Raw genomic sequence first — 27,519 nt, forward strand, 5'->3', positions numbered from 1 at the left:
GGTGTACCTATAATGTGATGCGGGGGGTGTACCTATAATGTGATGCGGGGAGTGTACCTATAATGTGATGCGGGGAGTGTACCTATAATGTGATGCAGGGGTGTACCTATAATGTGATGCAGGGGTGTACCTATAATGTGATGCGGGGGGTGTACCTATAATGTGATGCGGGGGGTGTACCTATAATGTGATGCGGGGGTGTACCTATAATGCGATGCTGGGGTGTACCTATAATGCGATGCGGGGGTGTACCTATAATGCGATGCGGGGAATGTACCTATAATGCGATGCGGGGAGTGTACCTATAATGTGTTGCGGGGGGTGTACCTATAATGTGATGCAGGGAGTGTACCTATAATGTGATGCGGGGAGTGTACCTATAATGTGATGCGGGGGTGTACCTATAATGTGATGCGGGGGTGTACCTATAATGTGATGCGGGGAGTGTACCTATATACCTATAATGTGATGCAGAGGTGTACCTATAATGTGATGCAGAGGTGTACCTATAATGTGATGCAGGGGTGTACCTATAATGTGATGCGGGGGGTGTACCTATAATGTGATGCAGGGGTGTACCTATAATGTGATGCTGGGGTGTACCTATAATGCGATGCGGGGAGTGTACCTATAATGTGATGCACGGGGGTGTACCTATAATGTGATGCGGGGGGTGTACCTATAATGTGATGCACGGGGGTGTACCTATAATGTAATGCAGAGGTGTACCTATAATGTGATGCGGGGGGTGTACCTATAATGTGATGCGGGGAATGTACCTATAATGTGATGCAGAGGTGTACCTATAATGTAATGCGGGGGGTGTACCTATAATGTAATGCAGGGGGTGTACCTATAATGTGATTCGGGGAGTGTACCTATAATGTGATGCGGGGAATGTACCTACAATGTGATGCGGGGAGTGTACCTATAATGTGATGCGGGAGTGTACCTATAATGTGATGCGGGGGATGTAGCTATAATGTGATGAAGGGGTGTACCTATAATGTGATGCAGGGGTGTACCTATAATGTGATGCGGGAAGTGTACCTATAATGTGATTCGGGGAGTGTACCTATAATGTGATGAAGGGGAGTGTACCTATAATGTGATGAAGGGGTGTACCTATAATGTGATGCAGGGGTGTACCTATAATGTGATGCGGGGGGTGTACCTATAATGTGATGCGGGGGTGTACCTATAATGCGATGCTGGGGTGTACCTATAATGCGATGCGGGGGTGTACCTATAATGCGATGCGGGGAATGTACCTATAATGCGATGCGGGGAGTGTACCTATAATGTGATGCGGGGGGTGTACCTATAATGTGATGCAGGGAGTGTACCTATAATGTGATGCGGGGAGTGTACCTATAATGTGATGCGGGGGTGTACCTATAATGTGATGCGGGGGTGTACCTATAATGTGATGCGGGGAATGTACCTATATACCTATAATGTGATGCAGAGGTGTACCTATAATGTGATGCAGAGGTGTACCTATAATGTGATGCGAGGGGTGTACCTATAATGTGATGCGGGGAATGTAGCTATAATGTGATGCGAGGAGTGTACCTATAATGTGATGCGGGGAGTGTACCTATAATGTGATGCGGGGAGTGTACCTATAATGTGATGCAGGGAGTGTACCTATAATGTGATGCGGGGAGTGTACCTATAATGTGATGCGGGGACGTACCTATAATGTGATGCGGGGAATGTACCTATAATGTGATGCGAGGGGTGTACCTATAATGTGATGCGGGGAATGTAGCTATAATGTGATGCGAGGGGTGTACCTACAATGTGATGCGGGGAATGTACCTATAATGTGATGCGAGGGGTGTACCTATAATGTGATGCGGTGAGTGTACCTATAATGTGATGCGAGGGGTGTACCTATAATGTGATGCGAGGAATGTACCTATAATGTGATGCGGGGAATGTACCTATAATGCGATGCGGGGGTGTACCTATAATGCGATGCGGGGAATGTAGCTATAATGTGATGCGAGGGGTGTACCTATAATGTGATGCGAGGGGTGTACCTATAATGTGATGCGGGGGGTGTACCTATAATGCGATGCGGGGAATGTACCTATAATGTGATGCGAGGGGTGTACCTATAATGTGATGCGGGAATGTACCTATAATGTGATGCGAGGGGTGTACCTACAATGTGATGCGGGGAATGTACCTATAATGTGATGCGAGGGGTGTACCTATAATGTGATGCGGGGAATGTAGCTATAATGTGATGCGAGGGGTGTACCTATAATGTGATGCGGGGAATGTACCTATAATGTGATGCGGGGGTGTACCTATAATGTGATGCGGGGGGTGTACCTATAATGTGATGCCAGGGGTGTACCTATAATGTGATGCGAGGGGTGTACCTATAAAGTGATGCGGGGAATGTAGCTATAATGTGATGCGGGGAATGTAGCTATAATGTGATGCGGGGAATGTAGCTATAATGTGATGCGAGGGGTGTACCTATAATGTGATGCGGGGAATGTAGCTATAGTGTGATGCAAGGAGTGTACCTATAATGTGATGCGGGGGAGTGTACCTATAATGTGATGCGGGGAGTGTACCTATACTGTGATGCAGGGAGTGTACCTATAATGTGATGCGGGGAGTGTACATATAATGCGATGCGGGGGGGTGTACCTATAATGTGATGCGGGGGGTGTACATATAATGTGATGCGAGGGGTGTACCTATAATGTGATGCGGGGGGTGTACCTATAATGTGATGCAGTGAATGTACCTATAATGCGATGCGGGGGTGTACCTATAATGTGATGCTGGGGGGTGTACCTATAATGTGATGCGGGGGTGTACCTATAATGTGATGCGGGGAATGTACCTATAATGTGATGCGGGAGTGTACCTATAATGTGATGCGGGGAATGTACCTATAAATGCGATGCGGGGAATGTACCTATAATGCGATGCAGGGGGTGTACCTATAATGCGATGCGGGGGGGTGTACCTATAATGCGATGCGGGGGGTGTACCTATAATGCGATGCGGGGAATGTACCTATAATGTGATTCGGGGAGTGTACCTATAATGTGATGCAGGGTGCACCTATAATGTAATGTGGGGAAGGGGTGGCTATTGCAGTGATGCAGGGGGTAGATATAGAGGTGATGCAGGGGGTAGATGTAGAGGTGATGCAGGGGGTAGATGTAGAGGTGATGCAGGGGGTAGATGTAGAGGTGATGCAGGGGGTAGATGTAGAGGTGATGCAGGGGGTAGATGTAGAGGTGATGCAGGGGGTAGATGTAGAGGTGATGCAGGGGGTAGATGTAGAGGTGATGCAGGGGGTAGATGTAGAGGTGATGCAGGGGGTAGATGTAGAGGTGATGCAGGGGGTAGATGTAGAGGTGATGCAGGGGGTAGATGTAGAGGTGATGCAGGGGGTAGATATAGAGGTGATGCAGGGGGTAGATATAGAGGTGATGCAGGGGGTAGATGTAGAAGTGATGCAGGGGGTAGATGTAGAGGTGATGCAGGGGGTAGATATAGAGGTGATGCAGGGGGTAGATGTAGAAGTGATGCAGGGGGTAGATATAGAGGTGATGCAGGGGGTAGATATAGAGGTGATGCAGGGGGTAGATGTAGAGGTGATGCAGGGGGTAGATGTAGAAGTGATGCAGGGGGTAGATATAGAGGTGATGCAGGGGGTAGATATAGAGGTGATGCAGGAGGTAGATGTAGAGGTGATGCAGGGGGTAGATGTAGAGGTGATGCAGGGGGTAGATGTAGAGGTGATGCAGGGGGTAGATGTAGAGGTGATGCAGGGGGTAGATGTAGAGGTGATGCAGGGGGTAGATATAGAGGTGATGCAGGGGGTAGATATAGAGGTGATGCAGGGGGTAGATGTAGAAGTGATGCAGGGGGTAGATATAGAGGTGATGCAGGGGGTAGATATAGAGGTGATGCAGGGGGTAGATATAGAGGTGATGCAGGGGGTAGATATAGAGGTGATGCAGGGGGTAGATGTAGAGGTGATGCAGGGGGTAGATATAGAGGTGATGCAGGGGGTAGATGTAGAGGTGATGCAGGGGGTAAATATAGGGGTGATGTAGGGGGTGAACACAGTGGTGATGTGGGGGGAAATATAGAGGTGATGCGGGTGTGGATATGACGGTGAGGCGGGTGTGGATATGGTGGTGATGCGGAGTGTTTATAACAGTGATGCAGGGGAATATATAACGGCGTGTATAGAACAGTGATGCAGGGATGTATATAACAGTGATGCGGGTACTGGAGGGTTATATGGGGGTCTGTAACACTGATACATTTTGTAATTAGAGATATAAGGACTGTGAGGGGAACCTGCGATATACCCTAGCTGGTTATTACAGCCTCAGGAGTATTCATTACCTGCCATGGTGGCTCTCGGGCGGCTCAGTCTCTGGCTGTAGATTTGAGCAGCGCTCTGGAAGGAGGAGAAGGTCCCGAAGGACTGGGTGCGGGGAACGGATGTCCCGGTGGTGACAGACTGCCCTGAGGAGAGCTGTAACCGGCTTCCTATACAGGAGGGGCTGGAACTGCGGGCTCGGTGAAGCAATTGTGAATTGGTCACTGGTGATTCTGAGGACACGCTGGCCGTGGAATGAGGAGAGCCATAGATAACGGAAGAGACGGAGGCTTCCGGGAGCACAGATCCTGCGGAGAGACAGGAGGGAATACAGCACTATGCTAGCCAGGGCTGGATATAACATTCGGCTAAAGGGGGCAGAGATTGGGAGGCAGCTTCTTCATGAATTAGGCCAACAATGAGAAAGAACAAAAATCAGGTTTATACAATGATTGGATGAGCTGTACAGAGCACGGGCAGGCTTGATGGGGCGGGTTTAGGCCCCTGGGCCTGTAGTTAGACATAGAGGATAACATGATGTTATCACAGCCTACCCTTCATAACTCGGGACTGAATCCCCGGTTGTTGCTGAGCATTCAACCCTGGAGGCTGGGTGGGTCTGTGTGCCACGCTTCCCTGAGGACCTGTAATGGAACACACAATGAGACTGTCATAGGAATAACAAGACCTATGGCAAAGACAAGTAGGAGGAAGATTGGAAGACGTGGATATAATGTAATATAACGACACAGAAGGGAGAAGCCAATGCACACGGATCACCCCCACTCACCTGCCTCTTTCCTTCTGCTGTCCGCACTGCTGGAGCGACCCAGAAATACACTGGCGGATTTATTCTTGTGTGTGTAAAAGGTGAGGACTTCTTCCAGCTCGCACTCACTGAAACGCACAGCAAATCTCAATCAGGGAGCACCTGGGAGGGGATGCCCGGGTATGGCAGAAGACAGAGTGCACCATAGCAGGGGTAGGTGGCGGTGGTGGGGGCGGTGTTGTGGCATGGGCAATGCAAAGAAGAGTGCTCCACATCTGTATAAATGTAGAGTTTGCCCTATCTGGGCAGGGGTATGCAGAGGGCGCTATGCCTGGACAGAGAAGTGGGTGCCAAGTCAGGGCAGGGTATGCAGAAGACTCCCATTGACCAAATACTGTTACCTGCCATGAGCTATGAATGCCTGAAAATCTACAGGATTAACCCCTTCAATTCCGCTTTCCTGTAATTTTTCACAGCTCATCTGCTGTGTTTCCTGTAACAAGAAGAAATGTGTGAAAGATAAAGAGATTATAAATAAAACATACAATGAAGTATAGCGAATTATTGAAAACATGAAATAAGGTGTAGAGAGCTATAAGTAACATATACTAATGTATAGATAGCTATGGAGAACATACAATGAGGTACTTAAATTGAAGAGAAAATACAATGAGGTATAAAGAACTATGGAGCACATACAATGAGGTATAAAAATTATGGAGCACATACAATGAGGTATAAAGAACTATGGAGCACATACAATGAGGTATAGAAATTATGGAGCACATACAATGAGGTATAAAGAACTATGGAGCACATACAATGAGGTATAGAAATGATGGGGAACGTGTAATGAGGTATAGCGAGCTATGAAGAACATATAATAAGGTGTAGAGAGCTACTGTATGAAGAACATACACACAGGTATATGAGCTAGTACATGCAATAGATGACAGAGCCACATAATTACAATGAGGAAATGAAGTTGTGTGACACATGGAGATACACAGTAATCACCTGGTTGTACAGACAAATGAAGTCTCCCAGCTCTATTGCCAACATGCGGCGTCTCTCCTGGAACGGCACAGCGCGGCTCGGGAGTGTCAGACGCACAGATTGCTGCAGATTACTGGCTGCGCGCTGCAGGAACCTCATCACCAGCTCCTGGGTGGCAGCAAAGTAACGTGACATAAGGTATACATGTATGTGTGGGTAACCAAGGCATGCATTATACATCACAGCTAGCACTGGGGTGGGTTCAGGACATTATGCAACCTCTGTATTGGTAACAGGAGATTGTTAACGTGACCGTTATGTCGACAGTGAACATGTCGATATGTTAATATTGTTAGATAAATGTCAACAATGTGCCACTAAGGAGAGTCTATGTTTTATTCTATTGTCAACATTTACAGAAAGTAAACATTTTAACCATGACGACATAATCACTGCTCAGACCTGTAAACTAGCAACTTTATCAGCAGTAAGGTGAGCAATGTAAAAGCATGTACAAACTGCTAGACTGTACAGAACACTGAGCCACGTATTCCGAGACTGACTGTTGTGCAGGGCTCATGTAGAGGCACAGCACAGATACAGTGGCAGTGATTCCAAATCATAGTCATTAGACTTTTGTAACATTAAGATTATATTTAAATTCAAGAACACACAGCAAATGACATGACTGGACCCATTAGAGGTAGTTGGAGCATGGCAGTGTGTCTAGGTGTGTATGTAGGTCAGACAGATAATTGGAGGGAGGTAATATTTTCTCTTCACCATTTGCTCTTCCTCTTTCGGCAATAACCTCTCAGAGTCTCTCTCAATCTCAAGGCGACTTTGAACCCGTTGTAAATAACTAGAGAAAGCCAAGCGAGCCTGGACCTTGCTGCAAAACACAATCCCGAAGTTACATATTTAAAAGAGACAGAATAAAATGATTACCAATCAATATAATCTGCAGGGACTAATACTTTATTATACAGATCAAATCAGGGACTAATCACACATCCTACAGGCACACTGGGGACTATTCACACCTACAGAGGCTCCGGGGACTAACCACAACTCTCACAGGCACACTGGGTACAAATCACACCTCCAACAGGCACACCAAAGACAAATCACGCCTCCTACAGGTACACCGGGAACTGACCACACTTCCTACAGACACACTGAGGACTAATCACGCCTCCCATAGACACATTGGGACTAATCACGCCTCTTACAGACCTACCAGGGACTAATCACACATCCTACAGATACACTGGGGACCAATCACACCTCTTACAGACACTCCGGGGACTAATCACTTCTCCTGTAGATACACCGGGAAATAATCACACCTCCTACATACACACCGGGGACTAATCACACCTCCTACAGACACACCGAAGACTAATCACACCTCCTACAGACACACCGGGGACTAATCACACCTCTTGCAGACACACCGGAGACTAATCACATCTCCTACAGGGACACAGGAGACTAATCACACCTCCTACTTGCACACTTGGGACTAATCACACCTCCTACAGGGACACTGTGGACTAATCACACCTCCTATAGATACACCGGGGACTAATCACACCTCCTATAGACACCGGGGACTAATCACATCTATAGATACACAAGGGACTAATCACGCCTTCTACAGACACCTTGGGGACTAATCACACCTCCTACAGACACACCAGGGACTAATCACATCTCTTGCAGACACACCGGAGACTAATCACATCTCCTACAGGGACACAGGAGACTAATCACACCTCCTACTTGCACACTTGGGACTAATCACACCTCCTACAGGGACACTGTGGACTAATCACACCTCCTATAGATACACCGGGGACTAATCACACCTCCTATAGACACCGGGGACTAATCACATCTATAGATACACAAGGGACTAATCACGCCTTCTACAGACACCTTGGGGACTAATCACACCTCCTACAGACACACCAGGGACTAATCACATCTCCTATAGATACACAAGGGACTAATCACGCCTTCTACAGACACACCGGGGACTAATCACACCTCCTACAGACACACCGGGGACTAATCACATTTCCTATAGACACACCGGGGACTAATCACACTTCCTATAGACACACTGGGGACTAATCATGCCTGCTACAGACACACTGGGGACTAATCACGCCTCCTACAGATACACCAGGGACTAATCACACATTCTACAGGGATACCGGAGACTAACCACGCCTCCTAAAGACACACCAGGCACTAATCACGCCTCCTACAGACACACTGGGGACTAATTAAACATCCAACATGGACACCGGGTACTAACCACTCATCCTATAGACACACTAAGGACTAATCATGCCTCCTACAGACACACCGGGGACTAATCACACCTCCTACAGACACACAGGGGACTAATCACACTTCCTATAGACACACTGGGGACTAATCATGCCTGCTACAGACACACTGGGGACTAATCACGCCTCCTACAGATACACCAGGGACTAATCACACATTCTACAGGGATACCGGAGACTAACCACGCCTCCTAAAGACACACCAGGCACTAATCACGCCTCCTACAGACACACTGGGGACTAATTAAACATCCAACATGGACACCGGGTACTAACTACTCATCCTACAGACACACCAGGGACTAATCACATCTCCTATAGATACACAAGGGACTAATCACGCCTTCTACAGACACACTGGGGACTAATCACACCTCCTACAGACACACCGGGGACTAATCACGCCTCCTACAGACACACCAGGGAGTAATCACGCCTCCTACAGACACACCGGGGACTAATCACACCTCCTACAGACACACCGGGGACTAATCACCCCTCCTACAGGCACACCGGGGACTAATCACACCTCCTACAGGCACACCGGGGACTAATCACACCTCCTACAGACACACCGGGGACTAATCACGCCTCCTACAGACACACCAGGGACTAATCACCCCTCCTACAGACACACCAGGGACTAATCACCCCTCCTACAGGCACACCGGGGACTAATCACACCTCCTACAGACACACTGGGGATTAATCACACCTCCTACAGACACACCGGGGACTAATCACACCTCCTACAGACACACCGGGGACTAATCACACCTCCTACAGACACACCGGGGACTAATCACCCCTCCTACAGGCACACCGGGGACTAATCACACCTCCTACAGGCACACCGGGGACTAATCACACCTCCTACAGACACACCGGGGACTAATCACACCTCCTACAGACACACCGGGGACTAATCACGCCTCCTACAGACACACCAGGGACTAATCACCCCTCCTACAGGCACACCGGGGACTAATCACACCTCCTACAGACACACTGGGGATTAATCACACCTCCTACAGACACACCGGGGATTAATCACACCTCCTACAGACACACCGGGGACTAATCACACCTCCTACAGACACACTAGGGACTAATCACACCTCCTACAGACACACTGGGGATTAATCACACCTCCTACAGACACACCAGGGACTAATCACACCTCCTACAGACACACCGGGGACTAATCACACCTCCTACAGACACACCGGGGATTAATCACACCTCCTACAGACACACTAGGGACTAATCACACCTCCTACAGACACACTAGGGACTAATCACACCTCCTACAGACACACTAGGGACTAATCACACCTCCTACAGACACACTAGGGACTAATCACACCTCCTACAGACACACCGGGGACTAATCACACCTCCTACAGACACACCGGGGGCTAATCACACCTCCTACAGGCACACCGGGGACTAATCACACCTCCTACAGACACACCGGAGGCTAATCACACCTCCTACAGACACACCGGGGACTAATCACACCTCCTACAGACACACCGGGGACTAATCACACCTCCTACAGACACATGCCTCAGGTTTGCACCCTTCTGTAAGATCTCTATTATGGAGACACGGGGAGGCGGTGCTGGAGCAGTCTGTACGTCCAGCAATGAGGTGTCATGGTCATGTATATCTTCCAGGTCTTCATCCTCAGCATGATCCTCCTCTTCTTGTTCATGTGCAGAGCTGTCAGCAGCAGGCTCAGCTAAAGCTGATGTACAAGATACAGGGAAAATGTATCAAACCTTCTATAATTCTACAGAATTGAGGTAGGCGGAGTCTGTGCTGCCTGGCTGCTATCAGTCTGTGCTGCCTGGCTGCTATCAGTCTGTGCTGCCTGGCTGCTATCATAGCTGAAGTAGAAGGTGATTGTGCTGCCTGGCTGCTCTCAAAGATGAAGGGGGAGGATCCGCTACTGCGCTCAAAGATGAAGAGGGAGGATCCTGTGCTGCCTGGCTGCTGCTCTCAGACATGAAGGGGGTGGATCCTGTGCTGCCTGGTTGCTCCCAGAGATGAAGGGGGAGGATCCTGTGATCTCTGGCTGTTCTCAGAGATGAAGGGGGAGGATCATATGCTACCTGTCTGCTCTCAGAGATGCAAGGGAAGATCCTGTGCTGCCTGGCTGCTGCTCTCATAGAGGAAGTGGGAGGATCCTGTGCTGCCTGGCTGCTGCTCTCAGAGATGAAGGGGGAGGATCCTGTGCTGCGTGGCTGCTCTCAGAGATGAAGGGGGAGGATCCTGTGCTGCCTGGCTGCTGCTCTCAGAGATGAAGGGGGAGGATCCTGTGCTGCCTGGCTGCTGCTCTCAGAGATGAAGGGGGAGGATCCTGTGCTGCGTGGCTGCTCTCAGAGATGAAGGGGGAGGATCCTGTGCTGCCTGGCTGCTGCTCTCAAAGATGAAGGGGGAGGATCCTGTGCTGCCTGGCTGCTGCTCTCAAAGATGAAGGGGGAGGATCCTGTGCTGCCTGGCTGCTGCTCTCAAAGATGAAGGGGGAGGATCCTGTGCTGCCTGGCTGCTGCTCTCAAAGATGAAGGGGAGGATCCTGTGCTGCCTGGCTACTGCTCTCAAAGATGAAGGGGGAGGATCCTGTGCTGCCTGGCTGCTGCTCTCAAAGATGAAGGGGGAGGATCCTGTGCTGCCTGGCTGCTGCTCTCAAAGATGAAGGGGAGGATCCTGTGCTGCCTGGCTGCTGCTCTCAAAGATGAAGGGGGAGGATCCCGTGCTGCCTGGCTGCTGCTCTCAAAGATGAAGGGGGAGGATCCTGTGCTGCCTGGCTGCTGCTCTCAGAGATGAAGGGGGAGGATCCTGTGCTGCCTGGCTGCTCTTAGAGATGAAGGAGGAGGATCCTATGTTGCCTGGCTGTTCTCAGAGATGAAGGGGGAGTATCCTGTGCTGCCTGGCTGCTCTTAGAGATGAAGGGGGATGATCCTGTGCTGCCTGGCTGCTGCTCTCAAAGATGAAGGGGGAGGATCCTGTGCTGCCTGGCTGCTGCTCTCAGAGATGAAGGGGGAGGATCCTGTGCTGCCTGGCTGCTCTTAGAGATGAAGGAGGAGGATCCTATGTTGCCTGGCTGTTCTCAGAGATGAAGGGGGAGTATCCTGTGCTGCCTGGCTGCTCTTAGAGATGAAGGGGGATGATCCTGTGCTGCCTGGCTTCTCTCAGAGATTAAGTAGGAGGAGCTAGCGCTGCCTGGCTGCTCACAGAAGTGAAGGAGGAAATAGCGCTGTATGGCTGCTCTCAGAGATTACGTAGGAGGAGCTAGCGCCACCTGGCTGCTCTCAGAAGTGAAGTACAAGAAGCTTATGCTGTATGGCTGCTCTCAGAGATTACGTAGGAGGAGCTAGCGCCACCTGGCTGCTCTCAGAAGTGAAGTAGGAGTAGCGTGTGCTGCATGGCTGCTCTAAGAGATTACGTAGGAGGAGCTAGCGCTGCCTGGCTGCTCTAGGAAGTGAAGTAGGAGTAGCGTGTGCTGCATGGCTGCTCTAAGAGATAACGTAGGAGAAGCTAGCGCTGCCTGGCTGCTCTCAGAAGTGAAGTAGGAGAAGCTAGCGCTGCCTGGCTGCTCTAGGAAGTGAAGTAGGAGAAGCTAGTGCTGCCTGGCTGCTCTAAGAGATAACGTAGGAGAAGCTAGCGCCGCCTGGCTGCTCTCAGAAGTGAAGTAGGAGAAGCTAGTGCTGCCTGGCTGCTCTCAGAAGTGAAGTAGGAGAAGCTAGTGCTGCCTGGCTGCTCTCAGAAGTGAAGTACGTGAAGCTTGTGCTGCCTGGCTGCTTTCAGAAGTGAAGTAGGAGAAGCTAGCGCTGCCTGGCTGCTCTCAGAAGTGAAATAGGAGAAGCTAGTGCTGCCTGGCTGCTCTCAGAAGTGAAGTACGAGAAGCTTGTGCTGCATGCCTGCTCTCAGAAGTGAAGTGGAAGGAGCTAGTGCTGCCTGGCTGCTCTAAGAGATTACGTAGGAGAAGCTAGCGCTGCCTGGCTGCTCTCAGAAGTGAAGTAGGAGAAGCTAGCGCTGCCTGGCTGCTCTCAGAAGTGAAGTAGGAGAAGCTAGCGCTGCCTGACTGCTCTCAGAAGTGAGGTAGGAGAAGCTAGCGCTGCCTGGCTGCTCTCGGAAGTGAAGTAGGAGGCTCCAGTGCTGCCTGGCTGCTCTCGGAAGTGAAGTAGGAGAAGCTAGCGCTGCCTGGCTGCTCTCGGAAGTGAAGTAGGAGGCTCCAGTGCTGCCTGGCTGCTCTCGGAAGTGAAGTAGGAGAAGCTAGCGCTGCCTGGCTGCTCTCTGAAGTGAAGTAGGAGTAGCTAGCGCTGCCTGGCTGCTTTTAGAAGTGAAGTAGGAGAAGCTAGCGCTGCCTGGCTGCTCTCGGAAGTGAAGTAGGAGTAGCTAGCGCTGCCTGGCTGCTCTCAGAAGTGAAGTAGGAGAAGCTAGCGCTGCCTGGCTGCTCTCGGAAGTGAAGTAGGAGAAGCTAGCGCTGCCTGGCTGCTCTCGGAAGTAAAGTAGGAGTAGCTAGCGCTGCCTGGCTGCTCTCAGAAGTGAAGTAGGAGAAGCTAGCGCTGCCTGGCTACTCTCAGAAGTGAAGTACGAGAAGCTTGCGCTGCCTGGCTGCTCTCAGAAGTGAAGTAGGAGAAGCTAGCGCTGCCTGGCTGCTCTCAGAAGTGAAGTAGGAGAAGCTAGCGCTGCCTGGCTGCTCTCAGAAGTGAAGTACGAGAAGCTTGCGCTGCCTGGCTGCTCTCAGAAGTGAAGTAGGAGAAGCTAGCGCTGCCTGGCTGCTCTCAGAAGTGAAGTAGGAGTAGCTTATACCACTTGACTGCTCTACTAGGTGAATTGGCTGCTCATTTGCATAACTTTGTTGTTATGATAGAACTGTTGGGCCCATAAGAACAACAGCCTTCTCTGTTAAGGTGGGTACACACCTGACAGATATGTTGGTGGACCCGCCGTCGAGCCAACGAAGCGGCCTATCAAGGTAAGTGTACACTTACAGCCGCTTGACGTGTCGGTCAGGATCTCCTGCTGGGCGGGGTCTATGACGTCAGCCCCCTCAGCAAGTGTACGGGTGGTTGGCGGACCGCCCATCACACAGCCAGATGGACCGATATATCTGCAGATATACCGGCCACTGGCTTTGCTGCACAGCCGCCGTGATATGTCTGTAAACTATGTAGTTCAGACATATTGGTGGTACACACCCACAGACGGGCTCACAATATATCGGCCAGTGTTTACCCACCATAAAAATTCCACAAATTGAATGTACAAGACCTGAGACTCACACTAGGGTGCAGATGTACTAAGCCTTGGAAAGAGATAAAGTGGAGACAGATAAAATACCAAACTTTCTGACATTTTTCGAACACAGCCTGTAACATAGCAGTTAGGAGCTGTTTGGCTGGGACTTTATCTCTCTCCAAGGCTTAGTAAATAAATAGACGCCTGTGTATGGTAATAGTCAGGAAGCATGTGTGCTGCGACTTAGACATATGCGCAGTATTAAAACATTGCTCCACTGCATCCAGCATTGGCAGTGGGTGTGACTCAGAATCAGGCCCTCTAACTGGGGATTTTAACACTTTAGGACCTCACATACTTTACCCCTAAAACAGCTCAGGGCAACATGAAGCAATTGTAAACACCCTTTACAGAATTATATATCTGGGGCCTTATGTAAAAGTCTTTGAGATACAGGCACCTGCACAAATCTGACTGTATTTTTAAAGTGCCAGTAATTTAAAAGACCTGGTTGGTTTTGCCTTTTACTGTAAATTACTGCCACTTTAAAAATAAGGGCAGACTTGCTGGAATCCTGCTAACGCATGCCAGGTTAATACATAAGGCCCGTGGAGTTGGGCAGACACGACTGTAAGGCCTTACAGAAAATAGATCTGTGGTTAGAAGAGAAATAATAGTTATGGTAGACTTAACGTTAATAACTCTATTTCTCCTAAGTCCACAGGATAACATTGGGATATGAGGTAGCGACAGCGGATTGGCACCAAACGACCAAAGCTTTCGGCCTCCCAGAATAAAACAGGCCCGTCCCTATATCCCCGCCTCCTGGCTCAGGCAAATCAATTGTATTCCTAAGCTCAAGGCAGGAGCATCATAGAGAGCCCTAATCAGGCGAGAAGAACACACATGCACACCCTTCTGTACAAAAAGGAAGAGGTTTAGTGAGTAAAAGGATCCTCAAATCAGGTGTGTCAGGGTGGGATCCCTGTGGATTCTGTAGACTTAGGAGAAATACAGTTATCAATGGTAAGTCTACCATAATGATTATTTCTCCTGCAGGGTCCACAGGTTATCCACAGGATAATATTGGGATTTCCCAAAGCAATTTAGTGGTGGGGACGCTCCTGACTGGACAGGAGAATCCTTCGCCCAAATTCAGCGTCATGAGAGGCAAAGGTATCAAAGGCATAATGTCTAATTAATGTGTTAATGGAAGACCATGTGGCTGCCTTACATATCTGTTCTGCAGAAGCACCACCTTGTGCTGCACATGACGGATCTACCTTACAAGTAGAGTAGCAGAGACATTCGCCGGAACAGGGAGATCAGCTTGAGAATATGCTTCTGAAATCGTCATTCGAAGCCACCTCGCCAGTGTCTGCTTATCAGCAGGCCATCCTTTCTTGTGAAATCCATAGAGAATGAAGAGAGTGTCTGTTTTTCTGATGGCACTGGTATGATCCATGTAGATTCTTAAAGCACGGACTACGTCCAACGATGCATCTCCCGCAGAAAGGTCCGGACCTTGGAAGGCCGGGACAACAATTTCTTCGTTAAGGTGGAATTTAGACATCACCTTAGGAAGAAACCCAGATTTGGTTATGAGAACTGCTCTATCTGGATTAAAAAAAAAAAAAAATCAGAAAAGGAGGGCGACAGTAGAAAGAGAACTTTAGCTGTCAACCATTTAAGATCCACTCGTTTTAGTGGTTCAGATGGGGCAACTTGAAGGGCCTTTAGGACTAAACTTAAGTTCCAAGACACTGTAGGAGGTACAAAAGGAGGTTGAATGTGCAGCATTACCTGGAAAAAAGTGCGCACATCCTGTAGGTTACCAATTTTCTTTTAGAACCATACAGTCAATGCTGACACTTGCACTCTCAAGGAAGCCACCCTTAAACTTTTGTCCATTCCTGACTGAAGGAATGCTAGGACTCTGGAAACTCTGAAAGACCTAGGGTCAAATTTCCGGTCACTGCACCATTGAATATAGGCTTGCCATATTCGGTGATAAATGAGAGCTGAGGAAGGTTTCAGTGCTCTGAGCATTGTTTGTATTACCTGTGGTGAGAATCCTCTCGCTTTCAGGAAGGAAGTCTCAAGAGCCACGCCATCAAAGACAGTCGATCCAGGTACTTGTGATAGCAAGGACCCTTAGACAGTAGATCTGGACATTGAGGGAGTAGGAATGGAACATCCATAGACAGCCTCTGCAGATCTGTGTACCAATGTCTTCTGGGCCAAGCCGGAGCTATTAGTATCACGGCGCCCCTTCCTTATTTTGCCTTTTGCATTACCCTGGGTAACAGGGCAATTGGTGGAAACACATAGGCCAGATGACAGTCCCATCTCACTGACAGGGCATCCACAAAGATCGCTTTGGGATCCTTTGTTCTTGACCCGTATGCAGGAACTTTGTTGTTCTGACAGGACGCCATGAGATCTATCTCTGGTAACCACCACCTGTCTACCAGAACTTGGAAGACCTCGGGGTGTAAAGCCCATTCGTTTGCATGAATGGCGTGTCGACTGAAAAAATCCGCTTCCCAGATTAGAACTCCCGGAATGAACACTGCGGACAAGGCTGGATAATGAAATTCCTTGCGCTTTGGCTGCGAGTTCCTCCCTGATGGTTGAGGCACGCTACTGCCATTGTATTGTCCATTGTTGGACTGGTTTCCCCTGAAAGATGTCCTTTGCCTGAATAAGTGCCATATATATGGCCTGAAGTTCCAATATATTTATTGGCAGGCAACTTTCTTCCTTGGTCCACTGCTCCTGGAAGCAACTCCTTCCTGACACTGCTCCCTGACAACGGATATATCAGTCCATCTGGCTTGCTGTGGGGGCTGACCCAGAGATGACTTTGCCCAATTTATTAGCCAACCGTGTCTCTAAAAAATAAGCTATTGTTTGTTGCAGATGACACTGAAGCAATTCCTGAGATTGTGCGAGGATTAATAAATTGTCGAGGTATGGAAAAATCCTTATCCCCTGTTGACGGAGATAAGATGCCATTACCACCATTATTTTGGTGAATACTCTGGGAGCTGTGGCCAGTCTAAATGGTAGGGCCTGAAAGTGAAAATGTTGCTGGAGGATAGCAAACCTGAGATAGTGCTGATGGGACAGTGCTATAGGAACATGTAGGTAAGCATCCTGGATATCCAGGGATACCATAAAATCCTCCAGCTTCATGGCCAAAATAATGGAACTTAAAGTCTCCACATGAAACCGAGGCACCCAAATGTACTTGTTCAGCACTTTGAGATTGAGTATGGGCCAGAACAACCCATTTGGCTTCTGGACTAGAAACAGGTTGGAATAAAAACCTTGTCCTCGTTGCGCAGGAGGAAATGGAATTATCACTCCTGGCTGAAGCAACTTCTGGACTGCCTCTTGCAAAGCCCTGGCCTTCGTTTTCACTGAAGACGGGCTGGTACAAAAAAATCTTTGAGGAGGGTGTTTCTTGAAAGCAAATGCATAACCGTAAGATACCGCTTCTTGCACCCGGGTATCTGTGGTGGACTGCTGCCAGATCTGTGCAAAATGAGGAGGTTGGCCTCCCACCCTGGGATCCCCCAGGTGGAGGCCCGCACCATCAGGATGATGGCTTATCTTCTGATTTGGAAGCCGGTCCTCTGGTAGCCCAATGCTTTTTAGTCTTACGAGACTCTTCAGATTAAGACTGTTTGCCCTAACCCTTTCCTTTTGCTTTTCCTTGAGTCCGAAAGGGCCGAAAAGCTGGAAATCTAGGATTAGATCTGTGTGTGGAAGGAAACTTCACTTTCTTGGAGTCTGCTTCTGACTCCAAAATACTGGTTAATTCTTCACCAAAAAGAACATCTCCAGTAAAAGGCAAAGACTCCAGAACCTTCTTGGATTCTGATTCAGCTTTCCATGTACATAGCCAAACCGCTCTGCGAGCTGCTACTGCGGAGACTGATGCCTGAGAGGGAAATTGTACCCATATCCAAGGATGCTTATGCCATAAAAATAGCAGCCTGTTTGATATGTGCAATAGGGAGATTGCTCCCAAAGTAGATATGCATGTCATTCGATTGGTTTCGAAAATCTACATTACCTCTGCCTTCAACATCATTAAATGATGTCACAGATTGGAAAATAGATGGTTTTCTAAAAACCATTTTCTCTTTGAGTGGGGCAATCATAAGACCAGCCATGGCTTCAGCCTGGATGGCAAAAGCAGTGGCAGCCTGGGCGGATGCATTGGAGGATGATCTTTCAATGGCATTTAGAGAGCAAAAATCCAATTTTTAAACAGTCCCAAGCCAGAAGAGGATAATGGGAATTCCATTGCTTTGGAATTATTAACTTCTTACTGGGTGTAACCCAAGCCTCTTGCATAATTTCCGTCAGCTGTTCTAGCCCAGGAAACTCAGTCCTAACGGTTTTGGGACGTTTAAACACAGGTGCCTTAGATTTTACCAAAGGCCCTGCTGCCTCCTCGAAGGACAGAATGGATTTCATAGCACTAATTAACTCAGCTATGTCTACTGAGCTGAGGTCTTCATCTTTATCTCTGTATGCAGACCTGGAGTGCGATGAGTCCACATCCTCCAACAAGTCCTCATCTGAAACATGTGTAGACTGTGAAGATGCTGTTTCATGTCTATATGATTAAATTACCACCGGCCTTTCAGCCTGGTTTTGTTGAGAGGCAGCCGTTTCCTGTACTGGATGTGATAAACCCCAGGCGGAATGTTGCATGTAAGGGTTAATAGGGTAACCTATTCCTGTTATAAGAGCTGGCACTATTCGCACCAGCATTGAGGATCGGAATACATTGAAACTGACAGAATTATAGTAAAGTCAGCAATCACAGTAGCAATCAGTCACAGGTTATACATTAGTATAATAAGCAATATGAGCACATAATCAACTACAGATACATTTCAAGTATGTAGGAGAAACATACTACTGCATTACCTTACATAGCAGTTTAACCGTCCGTATTCAGTCGCACAGCAAAAGAAACCGCGGCAATAGTTTACAGACTCATATGCATCAGGCACTTATCCAACTATTCATACCCAAAGGTAGATAGAGACTTAAGCTGCATCACCCGGCTCAGGAGAGTGGGATATAGGGAGACTGCACCCCGCTTCCAGGATCGATTAATACGTTAGTGAACGCTGAGTGGATCCAGACGTTACTAGTGTACACAACCGCCCGTGAACCTACAGTGAATACAGACGCTCAAGTGAACACCAATGCACCAGTCATACAGCCGGCTATGCTGCGACTGGGTCCTTTTAGATACACAGCGTCTCAGACGGAAGCGGGAACTCAGTTCATGGCGGGAAACTCGAAGAAAACTGGTCATGAACCGGGGGGAGGGGCGACCAAGGGAGCGTCTTACTCCCCACTGCTGACATCAACCCTAGGGATCGCGACCTCATACTACCCCTGGAGCATATAATCCCTGAGGCCTAGCGCTGGTGCACCTGAGGTGGCAGGCGCGTCAGCGACTGTTCGGTAGTCTCCATCCCAAAACAGTGCGGGTGTGTCTCGCTGTTCCCCTACTAAGCGGAACCGATGCCTTACCTTCTTCCCCGTTCTCCGACCACAGCCTGGTAACGTTTGCTGGATTTGCTAGTACATCCTACACAGACGCCCGCCGAAACAGCACTGTACACGTGGGTAAGCGTTGTCGCAACCTGACGGGGAGTTGTTGGAGTGACTCTTTCTAAGGTACGTATAAGACGCTTTTTAGAAAGAACGCTAAAAAAAACTAGTAAGACTAAGGGGACATAGGGACGAGCCCGTTGCATTCTGGAGGCCGAAAGCTTTTATCGTTTGGTGCCAATCCGCTTTCGCTACCTCATATCCCAATGTTATCCTGCGGATAACCTGTGGACCCTGCAGGAGAAATACATGCGTGGGTGACTGGGGTGTTCTATACAGGATCTTCTGTCAAGTCTCAGTGACACAGGGGAAAAACCACCTCGTTATTGACAGGATTAACATTTTTCTTTACTCTTGGAGATAGGGGGTAATTCAGATCTGATCGATGCTGTGCGTTTTCACACAGCGGGCGATCAGATCCTAACTGCACATGCTTATGCACCACAATGCGCACGCACATCGGACAACAACAATAGGCATCGCCGGTCAGCGATGGGATGCTGCGAAAAATCAGATCGCACGGGCGTTTGAAAGGTGTTTGACAGGAAGAGGCCGCTCGTTGGCGGTAAATGAGCGTTTTCAGGGAGGGTGTCTGACGTCAGCTCCGGCCCCGATCGGCCTGTTCTCATCGCACTGTAGGAGTTAGTCCTGGGCTGCGCACACACTGCACAATGTGGTTTTTTGCAGCTCAGCTACACATGCGATCGCACACTTGCATAGCGAAAATACACTCCCCCTGGAGGCAGCGACTATCTGATCGCAGGAGAGCAAAATTAGCAGCCCAGCGATCAGATCTGAATTACCCCCATAGTTTCCAAACTTGGGGCCTAATTCAGAGCTGATCGTAGCAGCAAATTTGTTACCAGATGGGCAAAACCATGGACCTAATTCAGACCTGATCACTAGGGTGCGTTTTTTGCATCCCTGCAATCAGGTAGTCGCCGCCTACAGGGGGAGGGGAAAATCGCTGTGCAGGAGAGCTGCACAAACAGAAGTTTGCGCAGTCTCTGCGCAGCCCAGGACTTACTCTTCCAGTGCGATGATCGGGGCCGGAGCGGACGTCAGAAACCCTCCCTTCAAACGCCTGGTCCCTCCTGCGTTTCTCTGGACACTCACAAACCCACCCAAAGTTGCCACCCACAAATGGCCTCTTCCTGTCAGTCACCTTGCTATCGCCCGTGTGATCACTTTTCTCGCACCATCCCGTCGCTGCCCGCCGATACCCGTCGCTGCGGACTGACGAGCCTGCGCATTGCGGTGCATACGCATGCGCAGTTCAGACCTGATCGCAGGCTTTACGAAAACGCAGCCTAGCGATCAGGTCTGAATTAGGCCCCATGTGCACTGCAGGTGGGGCAGATGTAACATGTGCAGAGAGAGTAAGATTTGGGTGGGTTATTTTGTTTCTGTGTAGGGTAAATACTGGCTGCTTTATTTTTTTACACTGCAATTTAGATTTCAGTTTGAACACACCCCACCCAAATCTAACTCTCTCTGCACATGTTATATCTGCCCCACCTGCAGTGCACATGGTTTTGCCCATCTGCTAACAAATTTGCTGCTACAATCAGGTCTGAATTAGGCCCTCTGCCATTACAGTCCAGGTTTTAAGGATAGCCATGCTTGAGCACGGGTGACTTAAGTAGTAACTCAGTCAGTCAATTTAACACTCAAGCACAGATATCCTTAAAACCTGGCCTGTAATGGCGGAGGTTGGGAAAATGCTCTTTGTATTTGCTGTATAAGACAAATTAACCCTAGTATGAATGTGCATGTGTACATGTGGCAGGGAATATAGAGTGTAAGCTCCACTGGGGCAGGAACCGATGTGAATGGCCAAAAATTATCTGTAAAGCGCTGCGGAATATGTGTGCGCTATATAAATAACTGGTAATAATAATAAGCTCGTCTGTTGCAGAGTGCTCTCTGATGAATTAATCTGTACTTTGCTTTTAATAAAGGAACCTCTGATCATTCAAGATAGTAAAACATTTGCAGGTGGCTCGATTCCGTGTCTCACAAAGGTTTACTTATGATAGTATGAAGGCGAAAAAAAGACATAACCACGAAACCTGCTCTCTTTCCTATCTACCTACCTGTTTTGCGTGAAGTCCTGTGGTTCCTAGATTTGCGCAGCTGCAGAGACACCAGTTTTCTTTCATACAATGCAGCATGCAGTTTCGGTGCGGAGTCACAGGTTCCGTTCGCCGGTGGCCTAGGGGAGAACCGGAGTCTGTCACACTCTGCAGTTGCTGGGTACCGACAGATACCCATACACATCACACTTACCTGTCTGGAAAGAGGTGTGTTGTCAGCATGTAATTAAGAGACGTTTTATGTTCCAGGAACGAGCTGTGTAAATAAGAGACAGTAGGTCCGTGTGTTGCAGGCGGGATGAGATCACATCCTCTGTATAGTATTACACGCTTACCCGTAAAGTGACCACGTTTCGTGTCTGGGGAAGATACGAACAAAACTGCCTCGCCTCGCTTCCTCGTCCTGGATTCTGCACAATATCTTCGCCTGGAAAGTACGAGGAGAGTAGCGGGGAATGGGTATCTTATCACAACGAGTAAACCAATCAAAAGTCATCGGAACGGGATGTTTCACTCAATATGATTTTCTACAAGAAGCCTGGAAACACCTCTACACATCCTATGCACATGCAGCCTCAGAGAGAGTACAGCGCAGGGACACTAGATAACACGGCTTGGTTAAGATTACACATGACGGTCTCAGGATCCCGGCTGCTTACATTACCAATAGATGGCTATTGGCGGTAATGTCTCAGCATAATGTTATTACGCCAAGTATTTCTGGTTACGTTTACCTGCCAGAGCTCAGTATCCGCACTGCCTGCAAGTCCAGGATACTGTGCGTGTCACACCGGGCCGCTGTCTATGTTTCTAGTCACCATTCCCTCATATACTGTATGCACTGTGCGTGTCACACCGGGCCGCTGTCTATGTTTCTAGTCACCATTCCCTCATATACTGTATGCACTGTGCGTGTCACACCGGGCCGCTGTCTATGTTTCTAGTCACCATTCCCTCATATAATGCATGCACTGTGCGTGTCACACCGGGCCGCTGTCTATGTTTCTAGTCACCATTCCCTCATATACTGTATGCACTGTGCGTGTCACACCGGGCCGCTGTCTATGTTTCTAGTCACCATTCCCTCATATACTGTATGCACTGTGCGTGTCACACCGGGCCGCTGTCTATGTTTCTAGTCACCATTCCCTCATATACTGTATGCACTGTGCGTGTCACACCGGGCCGCTGTCTATGTTTCTAGTCACCATTCCCTCATATACTGTATGCACTGTGCGTGTCACACCGGGCCGCTGTGTTTCTAGTCACCATTCCCTCATATAATGCATGCACTGTGCGTGTCACACCGGACCGCTGTGTTTCTAGTCACCATTCCCTCATATACTGTATGCACTGTGCATGTCACACCGGGCCGCTGTCTATGTTTCTAGTCACCATTCCCTCATACACTGTATGCACTGTGCGTGTCACACCGGGCCGCTGTCTATATTTCTAGTCACCATTCCCTTATATACTGTATGCACTGTGCGTGTCACACCGGGCCGCTGTCTATATTTCTAGTCACCATTCCCTCATATACTGTATGCACTGTGCGTGTCACACCGGGCCGCTGTCTATGTTTCTAGTCACCATTCCCTCATATACTGTATGCACTGTGCATGTCACACCGGGCCGCTGTCTATGTTTCTAGTCACCATTCCCTCATATACTGTACTGTGTGTGTCACACCGGGCCGCTGTCTATGTTTCTAGTCACCATTCCCTCATATACTGTACTGTGCGTGTCACACCAGGCCGCTGTCTATGTTTCTAGTCACCATTCCCTCATATACTATATGCACTGTGCGTGTCACACCGGGCCGCTGTCTATGTTTCTAGTCACCATTCCCTCATATACTGTATGCACTGTGCGTGTCACACCGGGCCGCTGTCTATGTTTCTAGTCACCATTCCCTCATATACTGTATGCACTGTGCGTGTCACACCGGGCCGCTGTCTATGTTTCTAGTCACCATTCCCTCATATACTGTATGCACTGTGCGTGTCACACCGGGCCGCTGTCTATATTTCTAGTCACCATTCCCTTATATACTGTATGCACTGTGCGTGTCACACCGGGCCGCTGTGTTTCTAGTCACCATTCCCTCATATACTGTATGCACTGTGCGTGTCACACCGGGCCGCTGTCTATGTTTCTAGTCACCATTCCCTCATATACTGTATGCACTGTGCGTGTCACACCGGACCGCTGTCTATGTTTCTAGTCACCATTCCCTCATATACTGTATGCACTGTGCGTGTCACACCGGGCCGCTGTCTATGTTTCTAGTCACCATTCCCTCATATAATGCATGCACTGTGCGTGTCACACCGGACCGCTGTGTTTCTAGTCACCATTCCCTCATATACTGTATGCACTGTGCATGTCACACCGGGCCGCTGTCTATGTTTCTAGTCACCATTCCCTCATATACTGTATGCACTGTGCGTGTCACACCGGGCCGCTGTCTATGTTTCTAGTCACCATTCCCTCATATACTGCATGCACTGTGCGTGTCACACCGGGCCGCTGTCTATGTTTCTAGTCACCATTCCCTCATATACTGTATGCACTGTGCGTGTCACACCGGGCCGCTGTCTATGTTTCTAGTCACCATTCCCTCATATACTGTATGCACTGTGCGTGTCACACCGGGCCGCTGTGTTTCTAGTCACCATTCCCTCATATACTGTATGCACTGTGCGTGTCACACCGGGCCGCTATGTTTCTAGTCACCATTCCCTCATATACTGTATGCACTGTGCATGTCACACCGGGCCGCAGTCTATGTTTCTAGTCACCATTCCCTCATATACTGTATGCACTGTGCGTGTCACACCGGACCGCTGTGTTTCTAGTCACCATTCCCTCATATAATGCATGCACTGTGCGTGTCACACCGGACCGCTGTGTTTCTAGTCACCATTCCCTCATATACTGTATGCACTGTGCATGTCACACCGGGCCGCTGTCTATGTTTCTAGTCACCATTCCCTCATACACTGTATGCACTGTGCGTGTCACACCGGGCCGCTGTCTATATTTCTAGTCACCATTCCCTTATATACTGTATGCACTGTGCGTGTCACACCGGGCCGCTGTCTATATTTCTAGTCACCATTCCCTCATATACTGTATGCACTGTGCGTGTCACACCGGGCCGCTGTCTATGTTTCTAGTCACCATTCCCTCATATACTGTATGCACTGTGCATGTCACACCGGGCCGCTGTCTATGTTTCTAGTCACCATTCCCTCATATACTGTACTGTGTGTGTCACACCGGGCCGCTGTCTATGTTTCTAGTCACCATTCCCTCATATACTGTACTGTGCGTGTCACACCAGGCCGCTGTCTATGTTTCTAGTCACCATTCCCTCATATACTATATGCACTGTGCGTGTCACACCGGGCCGCTGTCTATGTTTCTAGTCACCATTCCCTCATATACTGTATGCACTGTGCGTGTCACACCGGGCCGCTGTCTATGTTTCTAGTCACCATTCCCTCATATACTGTATGCACTGTGCGTGTCACACCGGGCCGCTGTCTATGTTTCTAGTCACCATTCCCTCATATACTGTATGCACTGTGCGTGTCACACCGGGCCGCTGTCTATGTTTCTAGTCACCATTCCCTCATATACTGTATGCACTGTGCGTGTCACACCGGGCCGCTGTCTATATTTCTAGTCACCATTCCCTTATATACTGTATGCACTGTGCGTGTCACACCGGGCCGCTGTGTTTCTAGTCACCATTCCCTCATATACTGTATGCACTGTGCGTGTCACACCGGGCCGCTGTCTATGTTTCTAGTCACCATTCCCTCATATACTGTATGCACTGTGCGTGTCACACCGGACCGCTGTCTATGTTTCTAGTCACCATTCCCTCATATACTGTATGCACTGTGCGTGTCACACCGGGCCGCTGTCTATGTTTCTAGTCACCATTCCCTCATATAATGCATGCACTGTGCGTGTCACACCGGACCGCTGTGTTTCTAGTCACCATTCCCTCATATACTGTATGCACTGTGCATGTCACACCGGGCCGCTGTCTATGTTTCTAGTCACCATTCCCTCATATACTGTATGCACTGTGCGTGTCACACCGGGCCGCTGTCTATGTTTCTAGTCACCATTCCCTCATATACTGCATGCACTGTGCGTGTCACACCGGGCCGCTGTCTATGTTTCTAGTCACCATTCCCTCATATACTGTATGCACTGTGCGTGTCACACCGGGCCGCTGTCTATGTTTCTAGTCACCATTCCCTCATATACTGTATGCACTGTGCGTGTCACACCGGGCCGCTGTCTATGTTTCTAGTCACCATTCCCTCATATACTGTATGCACTGTGCGTGTCACACCGGGCCGCTGTCTATGTTTCTAGTCACCATTTCCTCATATACTGTATGCACTGTGCGTGTCACACCGGGCCGCTGTCTATGTTTCTAGTCACCATTCCCTCATATACTGTATGCACTGTGCGTGTCACACCGGGCCGCTGTCTATGTTTCTAGTCACCATTCCCTCATATACTGTATGCACTGTGCGTGTCACACCGGGCCGCTGTGTTTCTAGTCACCATTCCCTCATATACTGTATGCACTGTGCGTGTCACACCGGCCCGCTGTCTATGTTTCTAGTCACCATTCCCTCATATACTGGATGCACTGTGCGTGTCACACCGGGCCGCTGTCTATGTTTCTAGTCACCATCCCCTCATATACTGTATGCACTGTGCGTGTCACACCGGGCCGCTGTCTATGTTTCTAGTCACCATTCCCTCATATACTGTATGCACTGTGCGTGTCACACCGGGCCGCTGTCTATGTTTCTAGTCACCATTCCCTCATATACTGTATGCACTGTGCGTGTCACACCGGGCCGCTGTCTATGTTTCTAGTCACCATTCCCTCATATACTGTATGCACTGTGCGTGTCACACCGGGCCGCTGTCTATGTTTCTAGTCACCATTCCCTCATATACTGTATGCACTGTGCGTGTCACACCGGGCCGCTGTCTATGTTTCTAGTCACCATTCCCTCATATACTGTACTGTGCGTGTCACACCGGGCCGCTGTCTATGTTTCTAGTCACCATTCCCTCATATACTGTATGCACTGTGCGTGTCACACCGGGCCGCTGTCTATGTTTCTAGTCACCATTCCCTCATATACTGTATGCACTGTGCGTGTCACACCGGGCCGCTGTCTATGTTTTTAGTCACCATTCCCTCATATACTGTATGCACTGTGCGTGTCACACCGGGCCGCTGTCTATGTTTCTAGTCACCATTCCCTCATATACTGTATGCACTGTGCGTGTCACACCGGGCTGCTGTCTATGTTTCTAGTCACCATTCCCTCATATACTGTATGCACTGTGCGTGTCACACCGGGCCGCTGTCTATGTTTCTAGTCACCATTCCCTCATATACTGTATGCACTGTGCGTGTCACACCGGGCCGCTGTCTATGTTTCTAGTCACCATTCCCTCATACACTGTATGCACCTGAGTTGGGGTGGTCCAATCACTTTTGTCTACATAATATTATATATATATATATATATATATATATATATATATATATATATATATATATATATATATATATATATATATATATATAAGCCTAGGGACGTGCACTCAGGGAAGGCAGTGCTTTCCCTATCATTAATTACTAATGTAATACAAAGTAGATACTTAGGTCCCGATTCAGACCTGATTGCTACTGTACGTTTTTGCAGATTTCTGCGATCAGATAGCCGCCGCCCATAGAGAGTGAAAACCCGCCCCGTGCAAGCGTGCGAATGCATGTGTACGCCGTGCGAAAACTTCACAAACAAACAGGCTGATCGGGGCCGGAGCGGACGTCACACACCCGCCCTGAAAACCCTTGGGAACGCCTGCGTTTTTCCTGACACTCCCAGAAAACAGGCAGTTACCACCCACAAACGCCCGCTTCCTGCCAATCAGCATGCGTTTGCCTAGTGATAAAAAAAAAAAAAACGC

General features: G+C 49.0%; 1 protein-coding gene across 1 annotated transcript in view; it reads right to left on the reverse strand.

The window, feature by feature from the left end:
- Positions 1-27,519, reverse strand: part of TTLL5 (tubulin tyrosine ligase like 5) — a 61,201-nt gene that overhangs the window by 16,348 nt on the left and 17,334 nt on the right. Inside the window, exons 7-16 of the mRNA XM_063946597.1 lie at positions 21,831-21,922; positions 21,689-21,751; positions 21,496-21,614; positions 10,070-10,250; positions 6,924-7,032; positions 6,162-6,308; positions 5,546-5,637; positions 5,166-5,272; positions 4,930-5,019; positions 4,399-4,683 (exon numbers count right to left, since the gene is read on the reverse strand). Of these exons, the coding sequence (XP_063802667.1) occupies positions 4,399-4,683; positions 4,930-5,019; positions 5,166-5,272; positions 5,546-5,637; positions 6,162-6,308; positions 6,924-7,032; positions 10,070-10,250; positions 21,496-21,614; positions 21,689-21,751; positions 21,831-21,922 (1,285 nt within the window). The remainder of the gene's footprint in view (positions 1-4,398; positions 4,684-4,929; positions 5,020-5,165; positions 5,273-5,545; positions 5,638-6,161; positions 6,309-6,923; positions 7,033-10,069; positions 10,251-21,495; positions 21,615-21,688; positions 21,752-21,830; positions 21,923-27,519) is intronic.

Source organism: Pseudophryne corroboree, chromosome 12 (assembly GCF_028390025.1).
Source record: "Pseudophryne corroboree isolate aPseCor3 chromosome 12, aPseCor3.hap2, whole genome shotgun sequence".
Taxonomy (NCBI): Eukaryota; Metazoa; Chordata; class Amphibia; order Anura; family Myobatrachidae; genus Pseudophryne; species Pseudophryne corroboree.